Source organism: Taeniopygia guttata, chromosome 31, assembly GCF_048771995.1.
Source record: "Taeniopygia guttata chromosome 31, bTaeGut7.mat, whole genome shotgun sequence".
NCBI lineage: Eukaryota > Metazoa > Chordata > Aves > Passeriformes > Estrildidae > Taeniopygia > Taeniopygia guttata.
The window spans coordinates 1,290,857-1,303,901 of NC_133056.1; the positions used below are offsets into that span (position 1 = coordinate 1,290,857).

Below are 13,045 nucleotides of genomic sequence, written 5' to 3' on the forward strand. Positions count from 1 at the left end.
TGTGCCTCCCGCTGAAGAAAAAACTCATCGCGTTTATTTCCTGTCGCTACAGAACCGGGACAGCCCGAGATACAAAACCGGGGGCGTCGCTCCACGTACAAAAGGGGCCCGCGGGGGGGAGAGGGGAGGGGGGAGGGGCAGAACGGAGAGCGGGGGGAGGACCACCGGACACCCCCCCCAAACCCCCAACCCCCCCCCGCGAGGTTCATTTTTCTATGGAAATAAAAAAAATACAAAAGGGGCGGGGCGGGGGGGGTCAGTCCTCGAGCACGATGGGCTCCGAGGTGCTGGCGGGGTGCGGGGCGGCGGCGGGGGGCGGCAGGGCCCCTCCCGGGCGCAGCGGGGGGAGCCCCGGTTTCACCTTCAGCGGGAGGTTGGGGCGCCGGGCGGCGCGGCGCAGCTCCAGGTGCGTCAGCGCCTTCCGCAGAGCCCTGCGGATCAGGGGGGGTCATGGCAGGGAACCCCAAAAACTCCCTGAGACACCCCCCCACCTCCGTTTGCTGGGGCAGGGGTCAGGTTCTGTGTGATTCCCCAAAAGGAATAATCCCAAAATTCCCGTTCTGGGGGGCATTGACTGCGCCAGGGCAGGTCAGACCCTGCCAGGGCAGCCCAAAGCTCCTCAGGACCTACCAAGACGTCCCAGATCCCCTCAGGATCCCTCAAACCCCTTCAGACCCCCACCACGATTCCCTCAGGATCTCTCAAACCCCGTTAAGATCCTCCCAAACCCCCTCAGAACATCCCAAAGCCCCTCAGGATCCTCCCAGACCCCCTCAGGATCTGTCCAACCCTGTTACAACCCACCCAAAAGCCCCTGAGGACTTCCCAAACCCCTTCAGAACCCCCCAAATCCCCTCAGGATCCCTCAAACCCCTTTGGAACTCCCCAAATCCCATCAGAACGCCCACAAATCCCCTGAGGATCCCCTGAAGTCCCCTCAGGACCCCCCTCAAACCCCTTGGGACCCCCCAGATCTTTTCAGGGCTCTCCAAATCCCCTCAGGATCCCCTCAAATCTCCTCAGGAGCCCCTCAAATCTCCTCAGGACCCCCCAAACCCCCTCAGGATCCCCTCAAATCTCCTCAGGAGCCCCCCAAATCTCCTCAGGAGCCCCCCAAATCCCCTCAGGATCCCCTCAAATCTCCTCAGGAGCCCCCCAAATCTCCTCAGGACCCCCCTTAAACCCCTTGAGACCCCCCAGATCTTTTCAGGGCTCTCCAAATCCCCTCAGGATCCCCTCAAATCTCCTCAGGAGCCCCCCAAATCTCCTCAGGATCCCCTCAAATCTCCTCAGGAGCCCCCCAAATCTCCTCAGGAGCCCCCTAAATCTCCTCAGGACCCCCCTTAAACCCCTTGGGACCCCCCAGATCTTTTCAGGGCTCTCCAAATCCCCTCAGGATCCCCTCAAATCTCCTCAGGATCCCCCCAAATCCCCTCAGGAGCCCCCCATATCTCCTCAGGACCCCCCAAACCCCCTCAGGATCCCCTCAAATCTCCTCAGGAGCCCCCCAAATCTCCTCAGGAGCCCCCAAATCTCCTCAGGAGCCCCCCAAATCTCCTCAGGATCCCCTCAAATCTCCTCAGGAGCCCCCCAAATCTCCTCAGGACCCCCCTTAAACCCCTTGGGACCCCCCAGATCTTTTCAGGGCTCTCCAAATCCCCTCAGGATCCCCCCAAATCCCCTCAGGATCCCCTCAAACCCCCCTCAGGACCCCCCCCAAACCCCCTCAGGCCCCGTACCGGGTGTCCTTGGTGGCCACGAACACCACGGGGTTCGGGGCGTCCGCCGGGTTCAGTTTCTGCCGTTTGGTGCCGGGGGGCGGCGCGGGGCGCAGCGCGGCCGCCAGAGGGCGCCCGTTGGCGGAGAACGGCAGCGCCGCCGTTCCGACCTGCGCGGGAGCGTCAGCCCCGCCCCACGGCCAATCACAGCGCGCCGCGCGAGCCCGCCGCCCAATCACAGCCCGCCCCCGCCAGAGCGCGCGTTTTACCCGGCCAATCACGGCGCGCCGTGAGGCTGTCGGTCACCCCAATCCCCTCAACGTGCATGTCAGTCAACCCAAGTCCCCGCCCACAAACTCTCATTGGTCCAATCAGCTTCCAGTTCCAACGGACACGCCCACTGTCAATCATTCCAAGTCCCACCCCCGCATGGTCTACCCCATATCAATCACCCCAATACCCCCTGTCAATCACCCCAATTCCCCCTGTCAATCACCCCCAATTTCCCTGTCATCCACCCCAATCCCCCGTCAATCACCCCAATACCCCCTGTCAATCACCCCCACCCATGTCAGTCACCCCAATTCCCCCGTCAATCACCCCAATGCCCCCTGTCAATCACCTCAATTCCCCTGTCAATCACCCCAATCCCCTGTCAATCACCGCAATCCCCTGTCAATCACCCCAATTCCCCCTGTCAATCACCCCCACCCATGTCAGTCACCCCAATTCCCCCATCAATCACCTCAATTCCCCTGTCAATCACCTCAATTCCGCTGTCAATCACCCTCATCTCCCTGTCAATCACCCCAATTCGCCTGTCAATCACCCCAATTGCCCCTGTCAATCACCCCAATTCCCCTGTCAATCACCCCCAATTCCCCCATCAATCACCCCAATTCCCCCATCAATCACCTCAATTCCCCTGTCAATCACCCCAATTCCGCTGTCAATCACCCTCATCTCCCTGTCAATCACCCCAATTCGCCTGTCAATCACCCCAATTGCCCCTGTCAATCACCCACACCCATGTCAGTCACCCCAATTCCCCCGTCAATCACCCCAATTCCCCTGTCAATCACCTCAATTCCCCTGTCAATCACCCCATTCACCCTGTCAATCACCCCAATTCCCCCGTCATACACCCCATACCCCCTGTCAATCACCCCCACCCATGTCAGTCACCCCAATTTCCCTGTCAATCACCTCAATTCCCCCGTCAATCACCCCAATTCCCCCTGTCAATCACCCCAATTCCCCCGTCAATCACCCCAATCCCCTGTCAATCACCCCAATTCCCCCGTCAATCACCCCAATTCCCCCGTCAATCACCCCAATCCCCTGTCAATCACCCCAATTTCCCTGTCAATCACCCCATTCCCGTCAATCACCCCAATACCCCCTGTCAATCACCTCAATTCCCCCTGTCAGTCACCTCAATTCCCCTGTCAATCACCGCAATCCCCTGTCAATCACCCTCATCTCCCTGTCAATCACCCCAATCCCCTGTCAATCACCCTCATCCACCTGTCAATCACTGCAATCCCCTGTCAATCACTGCAATCCCCTGTCAATCACCCCAATCCCCTGTCAATCACTGCAATCCCCTGTCAATCACCTCAATTCCCCTGTCAATCACCCTCATCTCCCTGTCAATCACCCCAATTCCCCTGTCAATCACCCCATTCCCCTGTCAATCACCCCAATCCCCTGTCAATCACCCCATTCCCCTGTCAATCACCCTCATCTCCCTGTCAATCACCCCAATCCCCTGTCAATCACTGCAATCCCCTGTCAATCACCCCATTCCCCTGTCAATCCCCCCTCCCTCCATCCCCCGTACCCTCATGCGGGGGGGTCGGTGGCCATCTCCCCCCGCCTCGTAGCCCCGCTTGCCCCCCAGCCCCGCCAGCCCCCGGCTCTGGCTCAGCTGGTTCCGGTTGATCGGGGTCTTGGTGCCTCGGGGGGTCTTCGGCTTCAGGGGGGCTTGGGCCGCTGGGAGGGGGGGGCATGGGGGTCAGGGGGTGTCCCCCCAACCCCAAAAATCCCCAAATCCAGCCCTGAGCCCCCCCACACCCCGGGGCCACCCCCCCACCACTCCTGGGGACCCCCAGTTGGGGTCCAACACCTTCAGAACACCCCCAGACTCACCTGGACCCTCCCAAATCCCTCCCCCACCCCACCGAGACCCCCAAATTTCCCCCCCCCCCCCCCCCCAAATCCCATTCCTCATCCTTGGGACCCCCTCAGCTCCACCTGGACCACCCCTTCTTGTATCCCCCACCCCCAGGGACCCCACCAACCCCCTCCCCAGCCCCCCAAAACCCCTCCCTGCCCCCCAGCCGCTCACCCAGCTCCTTGACGATGGCGGCCAGGGGCAGCCGGGTCAGCGGGTGGATCTTCAGGGGCGCCTTGGCAGCCTTGGGCAGCCGGATGGAGCCTGGGGGGCCACAGGGGGCTCAGGGGGGGCTGAGACCCCCCCTTCAGTCCCACAGAAGGGTCCCAAATCCCCCTAGATGAGGGTCCCAAATCCTCCTAGATGAGGGTCCCAAATCCTCCTGGGTGAGGGTCCCAAATCTCCTTTTTCTCCCCATTTTTTCCTCCCATTTCCCCCCCGTTTCTCACACTCGGCCTTGATGGCGTTGGCGTTGATGGGGACCCCAAACCCCCAGTTTTTCCCCTCAAACCCCATTTTCCCCCCCAAGCCCCCTATTTTTTCCCCATTTTTCTCCCACACCCCATTTTTGGCCGTAAACCCCGTCCACACTTGTCCTTGATGGCATTGATGGGGATTCCAAATCCCCCCAAACCCACATTTTTTCCCCATTTTCCCCCCAAACTTCCATTTTCCCTCGTTTTTCCCCCCACACCCCACTCACACTCAGCCTTGATGACGCTGGCATTGATGGGGATCCTAAATCCCCCCAAAAATCCCATTTTTCCCCCCAAACCCCTAATTTCCCCATTTTTCCCTGCTCACACTCGGCCTTGATGGCGTTGGCGTTGATGGGGACCCCAAACCCCCAGTTTTTCCCCTCAAACCCCATTTTCCCCCCCAAGCCCCCATTTTTTCCCCATTTTTCTCCCAAACCCCATTTTTGGCCCCAAACTCCATCCACCCTTGTCCTTGATGGCATTGATGGGGATTCCAAATTCCCCCAAACCCCCATTTTTTCCCCATTTTCCCCCCAAACTCTCGTTTTCCCTCCTTTTTCCCCCCACACCCCACTCACACTCAGCCTTGATGGTGTTGGCATTGATGGGAATCCCAAACCCCCGTTTTTCCCCATCTTTCCCTGCTCACGCTCGGCCTTGATGGCATTGGCGTTGATGGGGATCTCAAATCCCCAATTTTCCTCCCCAGACCCCCATTTTTCCCCGTTTTCCCCCTCACATTCGGCCTTGATGGCATTGGCATTGATGGGGGTGTAGGTGTAGCAATCCCATATACTCTGATACCCCCCGAGGGGATCCCAAATGCCTCTAAACCCCCATTTTCCCCCACTCACACTCAGCCTTGATGATGCTGGCATTGATGGGGATCCTAAATCCCCCCAAAAATCCCATTTTTACCCCCAAACCCCCATTTTCCCCATTTTTCCCTGCTCACACTCGGCCTTGATGGCGTTGGCGTTGATGGGGGCAGAGGAATCCCATATACTCTGATACCCCCTGAGGGGATCCCAAACCCCCCATTTTGCCCATTTCCCCCCGTTTCCCTGCTCACATTCGGCCTTGATGGCGTTGGAGTTGATGGGGACCCCAAACCCCCATTTTTTCCCCTCAAACCCCATTTTCCCCCCCAAGCCCCCATTTTTCCCCCATTTTTCTCCCAAACCCCATTTTCTCCCATTTTTGGTCCCAAACCCCGTCCACACTTGTCCTTGATGGCATTGATGGGGATTCCAAATTCCCCCAAACCCCCATTTTTTCCCCATTTTCCCCCCAAACTCTCGTTTTCCCTCGTTTTTCCCCCCACACCCCACTCACACTCAGCCTTGATGGCGTTGGCATTGATGGGAATCCCAAATCCCCCCCAAACCCCCATTTTTCCCCGCTCACGCTCGGCCTCGATGGCATTGGCGTTGATGGGGATCTCAAATCCCCAATTTTCCTCCCCAGACCCCCATTTTTCCCCGTTTTCCCCCTCACATTTGGCCTTGATGGCATTGGCATTGATGGGGGTGTAGGTGTAGCAATCCCATATACTCTGATACCCCCCGAGGGGATCCCAAATGCCTCTAAACCCCCATTTTCCCCCACTCACACTCAGCCTTGATGATGCTGGCATTGATGGGGATCCTAAATCCCCCCAAAAATCCCATTTTTCCCCCCAAACCCCCATTTTCCCCATGTTTCCCTGCTCACACTCGGCCTTGATGGCGTTGGCGTTGATGGGGGCGTAGGGCCGGCGCGCCGCCCGCCGCGGCTGCAGCACGTCGCGGCACAGGCGGCGCGAGAGCCGCGTCAGCCGCGTGGTCTGCAGCAGGAACGTCTGCCGGTTCTTGGCCAGCAGCTTGGCACGGCTGGCGCTCGTCGTGTACGGCGACAGCGACTGCGCCTCGGGCCGCGACAGGTGACCCCGGGAATGGGGCTCCTGTGGGGGGAGACAGGGTTGGGTGACCCCAAAATCCACCCCAAAACCACCCATGGTGGGGTACGGGGACAGGTGACCCCATGAGTGGGGCTCCTGTGGGGGGAGACAGGGTTGGGCGACCCCAAAATCCACCCTAAATCCAACCACGGTGGTGTACAAGGATAGGTGACCCCAGAAATGGGGCTCCTGTGGGGGGAGACAGGGTTGGGCGACCCCAAAATCCACCCTAAATCCAACCATGGTGGGGTACAGGGACAGGTGACCCCAGAAGTGGGGCTCCTATGGGGTGAGAAAGGGTTGGGCGACCCCAAAATCCACCCCAAAACCACCCATGGTGGGGTACGGGGACAGGTGACCCCATGAGTGGGGCTCCTGTGGGGGGAGACAGGGTTGGGTGACCCCAAAATCCACCCCAAAACCACCCATGGTGGTGTACAAGGACAGGTGACCCCATGAGTGGGGCTCCTGTGGGGTTTATAGCGGTTCAGATGGGGTCAGGAGAGTTGGACAACCCCAAAATCCCCCCTAAATCGACCCATGGTGGGGTACGGGGACAGGTGACCCCGGAATGGGGCTCCTGTGGGGGGAGATAGGGTTGGGTGACCCCAAAATCCACCCCAAAACCCACCCCAAAACCACCCATGGTGGGGTACGGGGACAGGTGACCCCAGGAATGGGGCTCCTGTGGGGGGAGACAGGGTTGGGCGACCCCAAAATCCACCCTAAATCGACCCATGGTGATGTACAAGGACAGGTGACCCCATGAGTGGGGCTCCTGTGGAGTTAGAAAGGGTTGGGCGACCCCAAAATCCACCCTAAATCCAACCATGGTGGTGTACAAGGACAGGTGACCCCATGAGTGGGGCTCCTGTGGGGTTAGAAAGGGTTGGGCGACCCCAAAATCCACCCTAAAACCACCCATGGTGGTATATGGGAGAAGGTGACCCCAGGAATGGGGTTCCTGTGGAATTTGGGGGGCTTAAGGAGGTCCCAGAAGAAATTCAGGGGCTCTTAGAAGGGTTTGGGGACTCTAAAGGGGCTTGGAAAGAGGATGAAGGGAGTTTGGGGTGCTCCAAAGGGAGTTTGGGGGGCTCCAAAGGTGATTTAGAAAGTTCTAAAGAGGATTTAGGGACTCTGAGGGGGGTTTGGGGTGTATAAATGGGATTTAATGAGCTCTAAAGGGGATTTAGGGACTCTGCGAGGGGTTTGGGGGCTCAAAAGGGAGTTTGGGGTGCTCTGAGAGAAATCGGGTGTCCCTGAGTGCAATCTGGGGCTCCCAGGAGGTTTTGGGGGTCCCTCAGTGGGGTTTGGGGTCTGGGGACTCACCGAGGCGCTGCGGGTCACCCCCTCCAGCTGGGTGGGGGTCTTGAGCCCCCCGTATTTCTTCCAGTAGATCCAACAGGAGGCGCAGAGGCGGCACTGCATGTTGGGGGGTCCCCAGGCGTACCACTGGGGGGACTGGGACGCTGGGGTGGCAACTGGGGGTTACTGGGATGCTGAGGGGGGACACAGAGATCCCCCCCAAACTCAGAATCTCTGCAAAGCCCCCCCAAACCCCACCCCAGGATCCCCTCAAATGCCAGGGAGGCCCTTCTGGAACCCCCTAATTCCTGTTCCACAAACCCCAGAGACCCTCCCCTACGACCTCAGGACCCCCCAAACCCTTTGGGACCCCCCCAAACCCCCCCAGCCCGCACTGACTGTGGCAGCTCTCGCAGCTCAGCCCTTTCTGGAAGCCGGCCCCGTTGACGCCAGGTTTGGAGCCCACCGAGATGATCTGGTTGGGGTTGGGTTTGGTGCTGTAGGAAAAGTAGGGGGAGGGGGTCAGAGGATTTTGGGGGGCTCCACATGGACCCAGGAAGGGTCTCCTGTGCCCCCCCAGGCCCGGCAGGGGGTCCCCAAAGCCCCCCACTCACTAGGTGGGGATGTAGACTTGCTTCAGTTTGCTGTCGGCCTCCGCTGCCTTCAGCCTCTTCTGCGAGCAGGGAGGGGGTCACAGGGGGCTCTGAGCCCCCCCAAAACCCCCCAGAGCCCCCCCTAAACCCCACAGCCACATGGAACCCCCAAATCAGCTCCACAAAACCCCCAGAGCCCCCCCCTAAACCCCACAGCTACATGGAACCCCCAAATCAGCTCCACAAAACCCCCAGAGCCCCCCCTGAACCCCACAGCCACATGGAACCCCCAAATCAGCTCCACAAAACCCTCAGAACCCATCAAAAGCCCCACAGGCACCTGAACTGACCCTGAATCAGCCCCCCAGAACCCCAAAATCAGCCTCTCAAACCCCATTATCAGCCTCAAAACCCCATATCAGACCCCTAAAACCCCAATTTCAGCCCCCCATATGCCCATTTCAGTCCCCCAAACCCTCAGCCCAGCCCCCCAGGCTCCCACCCCAGCTCCCCAAACCCCCAGCCCAGCCCCTCAAATCATTACCGCAGCCCCCCAAACCCTCAGCCCAGCCCCCCAAACCCTCAGCCCAGCCCCCCAAGCCCCCAGCCCAGCCCCCCAGCCCCTCCCCACGCCCCGTACCTGCTGGATGTAGCGGTCAGTGGTTTTCCACATGTAGTAGAACTGGACAATGCTGGCCAGCGACTTCCAGGGCAGCTGTGGGAACCAAACCCTGAGCTCAGGGGGGATCCCTCAGCCCCCTCAGGACCCCCAAAAAGGGGCTGCTCTCCCCCACTCACAAAATCCTGCCGGATGTCGTTGAAGTCCTTGCCGTACTTCTCCAGGGCCTCCTCGAAGAGCATGGCCTCGGAGGCCGACCACTCCTCCATCTCGTCCCGGCACAGCACCGGCCCCCCCTGCGGCACCAGCGTGGCCATGGCCCGCGCCAGGTCGTAGCCGTTCCTCTGCAGCGTGTCCATGGCGTGGAACTGGGGGAAACGGGGCGTACTGGGGGCACTGGGATGTACTGGGAGGGCTCTAAGGGGGGTTTTGGGGGAGGTTTGGGGGGTTTCAGGGTCACTCTGCGGCACCAGTTTAGCCATGGCCTGCGCCAGGTCGTAGCCACTCCTCTGTAGCGTGTCCATGGTGTGGAACTGGGGGCACTGGGGGAACTGGGAGGGCTCTAAGTGGGAGTTCAGGGGGCTCTGGAGGATCTGAAGGAGATTTGGGGTATCCCAGGAAAGCGTTGGGGTCACCTAAGGGGTGTATGGGAAATCTTGGGGAGGTTCTAAGGAGGTTTTGGGGTGTCCCAGTGGGAAACAGGAAGTTCTAAAGAATATTTTGGGCTGCTCAAATTCAAAACTAAAAAGTTTGAAAAACTGTCCCAATAGAAAATAAGGAGTTCTAAGGGGTTTTAGGGTGTTCCAATTGAGATATGTGAGATGTAAAAAAATCTTTGGATGTCCCAACAGGACATGAGGAGTTCGGAGGAAGTTTTGGGGTCTCCCAATGAGAAATGGGGAGGTTCTAGAGAGATTTGGGGGTCTTCCAGTGGGAACTGAGGGTTCTGAGGGAGGTTTTGGGGTGCCTGGGGGGCTGGGGTCCTCCCTCACCAGGGTGATGTCCCGGGAGGCTGCGGCCGCGCTCATGTGCAGGCTGGGCTGGCGGATGGAGCTGCTGCAGTCCAGCGCCCGGGCAAACGTCCCCACGGCCCTGGGGGGGACACGGGGGGGTCAGCAGGGTCCCCCCAATTCCCCTGACCCCCCACCAGCACCCCCAGTTCCCCCCTCACCGAGCCACCACCAGGAACTGGTCGATCTGCCGGTCTGTCAGGGGGTTGTCGGGGTCCCACACCTTCATCTCCATCTTCTGCTGGTTCCGATTGTCTGACTCACCTGGGGGGGGGTTTGGGGGGGGGCTGTCAGGGTGACCCCTCCCCTCCTGCACCCCCCGGAGCCCCCCTGAACCCCCCAAACCTTCGGCCAGGCGCTCAGGGATCTCAGCCTGGTACTTGCAGCCCACCCTGATCTCGCCCTGGTCTGCCAGCAGTGTTTTCTGCACGGGGTCGAACACCAGCGAGTAGAAGAAGCAATCCTGTGGGGAGGGAGCACATTGGGGGGGCCCAGTGGCGTGGGGAGGGGCTCAGCAGGGTGGGGAGACCCCCAACATCCCCCCCAGACCCATTTTGGGGCACACAGAGCTCACCTCCTTCTCCAGGTACTGCCCCAGGATGTCAGTCTCATTCAGCAGCGTCACACTGCACTTCCCCCTGTAAGGCAAATTTGGGGAGAGGGTCACCCCAAAACCCCTCCCCACTCAGAGGAAGCCCCCCAGAGGCTTTTCCCACCCCCCCAGAGCCGTTTCTGCCCCCGGTACCGGATGTGGGTGGCCGGGAGGGACTCGAACTGGCGGGACAGGAACAGCTCCCGGTGCTTGAGTTGGTGCCGCTGCTGCTCCGTCATCGGCGGCTGCTTCGACTCCTCCTCAAACTCGCCTGGGGGGGCCGCGGGGGGGTCACACCGGGGTGTCCCCCCGCCCCAAAATCCAGCTGGGAGGGCCCATTGTTCTCCCAAAAACCCCCTCCGGGCTTTTGGCAACAGCCCCGAGGAGGGGGAGGGGAGGGAGGGGACGTGGGAGGGGAGAGACCCCCTCAGGAAGGGCAGGACCCCCCAGTTTGATGGTTCAGTCAAAGGGGTTCGGTCCTTTACTTGTGACCACCCCCCCCAAAATTGGAAACCCCCCTGCCCCAAAATTCAGCCCAAGAGAGGTGGAGAGAAACAGAGCAGCTCCAACCCCCCCTCAAACTGGGGGCACCCCTTTGGGAGAGGTCACAGACCCCCCTCCAGCACCCCTAAATCACCCCAATAATGTCAAACCAGTTCTCCCCAAATTCTGGGAGCACCCCGTTGTGATATGAGCCACAGACCCCTCTCTAAAACCCCTAAAAACCCCCCAAATCCCCCACCCACCGACATTACCCTTGGCCTGTCTTTTAAGGCTGCCCCCCAAATCCCCAAAACCTCCACAAAAGCCCCCCCAAAAGCCCCCCACTCACGGGCATTGCTGTCAGCCAGGCTGTTGAGGCTGCTGGAGATGTCACGCCGCCGGAACAGACAAACCACCTTGGCCTCCACGTTGCCATTGGCCGTCTGGGGGGGGCACAGGGGGTCAGGGGTGTCCCCTGGGCTTGGGGACCCCCTCCCCGGGCTTGGGGACCCCCCTGAGGAACCGGGGGGGGTGGGGTCTCACCTTGTTGAGCTCCTCGATGCGCCGCACCAGGTAGGGGTTGCTGGAGGAGTTCTCGAAGTAGACGTAATCTGGGGAAAAATGGGGGACAAAAATTGGGGGGTCACGATGGCAAACCCACCCCCCGAAAATCCTTTTTCTCAAACTCGTCAGGATTGTTCTTAGTTCCACCCAAATCCCCAAAATCCAGAGGGGTTTTTGCAGCCAGATGTTCCCCTCATGGGAACGGGGTTTGTTACCCCACAGGACCCGCCCTCATTTTCCCCCCCAGCCCCCCACTACAGACCAGAGATCTCCCCCTGGCACAGACCCTCCCTCACAAATGAGGGAGCAGGACACCCCCAAAAAAATTTGGGGTCCCCCTCTCATCAAAGACCACCCCCCTTTTTTCCTGTAGATTTTTTTTTGGCGGGGGGGGGGGGGTCCTCCCACCTCCACGCCTCAGGATTTGGGGTCCCAAAGGAGGACCCCCCTTAAGGGACCCTCCCCATTTCTGGCACCTCCTTTTCCTCACAAACCCCCAAGTTCCCTCACAGACACCCCCAATCCCCTCAGGGACTCCCTTAACCCCCTCACGGCACCCTTTCCTTTTCAGGACCCCAAACCCCCCCCACCAAAATCCTCTCCCTCCAAATTCCCGCACGGGACCCCCACACCCCCCCAACCGCTTATTGCCTCACAAGACACCCCCGCTGTTTCCGGGACCCCCAATTCCCCTCACAGACCCCCCACCACTCCCCTCACGCTTGCCCCTTTCCAGGACCCCTCACGGACCCCCCCCAAATCCCCTCACGACCCTTCCCGCGCCTCACGGAATCCCCAAATCCCCTCACAGACCCCCCCCCCCTTTCCGCTGTGGGATCCCCCACTCCCCTCACGCCTCCCCCTTACCGGGACCCCTCACGGACCCCCCTTAACCCCTCACGGACCCCACCCCCAAATCCCCTCACGGAACCCCCAAACCCCCTCACAGACCCACCCCCCCTCCGCTTTCCGGGACCCCCCAAATCCCCTCAGGGCCCCCCCAGGGCCCCTCCTGGAGGTCCCTCCCGGCGGCCTGCGGCCCCCGGCCCACTCACCGCCGACGCGGTACATGTTGGCCGCCATGGCCGCTCGCTCGGCCGCGCTACCCCCGGGCCCGGCCCCGGCCGCGCTTCATCGCCGCTCCCGCCGCCTCCGCGCCGGCACGGCCGGTTCGGAGCCCTTCGGGCACCTCCGGAGAGGCTTCGGGAACCCCCGGAGACGTTCGGCAACCTCCGGCAAGACCTCTCGGGCACCTCCGGAGAGGGTTTGGGCACCTCCGGAGAGACTCGGGTATTGACGGATTCGTTCGGGCACCTCCGGCACGGGTTCGGCGCCGCCTCGGGCACTTCCGGAGAGACCTCGGCACTTTTCGGGGAAGCCTCGGCTCGGTCTCGGCCCTCTCCGGCACTCCTCGGCTCAACCTCGGCTGTTTCCGTAACGGACTCGGCGAGTTCCGCCAGAACCGGAAAAGCGCCGAGGGCGGGCAAGGAGGAAGAACCCGCGGGACTTCCGGGAAGCGGCGGCGATCCCGGAGGAAACGGCAGGGCCCTACCCTGACCCCAAGGCT

The 13,045-nt window shown here is 60.7% G+C and overlaps 1 protein-coding gene across 2 annotated transcripts; it reads right to left on the reverse strand.

The window, feature by feature from the left end:
• Nucleotides 1-12: 12 nt before the first annotated feature.
• MTA2 (metastasis associated 1 family member 2) lies at nt 13-12,714 on the reverse strand. 2 transcript variants are annotated; one of them, XM_072920152.1, is made up of 18 exons: nt 12,534-12,714; nt 11,458-11,525; nt 11,264-11,357; nt 10,585-10,702; nt 10,414-10,477; nt 10,185-10,302; nt 10,001-10,103; nt 9,822-9,921; nt 9,009-9,197; nt 8,851-8,925; nt 8,232-8,287; nt 8,017-8,114; nt 7,642-7,781; nt 6,087-6,315; nt 4,069-4,158; nt 3,562-3,713; nt 1,740-1,888; nt 13-431 (listed from the first exon to the last, which is right to left on the reverse strand). In XM_072920152.1, the coding sequence occupies exons 1-18, from the start codon at nt 12,559-12,561 to the stop codon at nt 257-259; spliced, it is 2,046 nt and encodes a 681-aa protein (XP_072776253.1). In that variant the 5' UTR covers nt 12,562-12,714; the 3' UTR covers nt 13-256. The 2 variants fall into 2 exon arrangements, with proteins under 2 accessions (XP_072776253.1, XP_072776252.1); XM_072920151.1 differs by having other exon boundaries at nt 8,232-8,290.
• Nucleotides 12,715-13,045: the final 331 nt, after the last annotated feature.

Bases quoted from the DNA above. Each gene is read 5' to 3' on its own strand.
- MTA2 (XM_072920151.1), bottom strand. From the start codon at position 12,561: ATGGCGGCCAACATGTACCGCGTCGGCG. The intron at 11,358-11,457 runs GTGAGACCCCAC...TGCCCCCCCCAG, and splicing joins GCATCGAGGAGCTCAACAAG to ACGGCCAATGGCAACGTGGA. The intron at 7,782-8,016 runs GTCAGTGCGGGC...TTGCCACCCCAG, and splicing joins GAGCTGCGAGAGCTGCCACA to CGTCCCAGTCCCCCCAGTGG.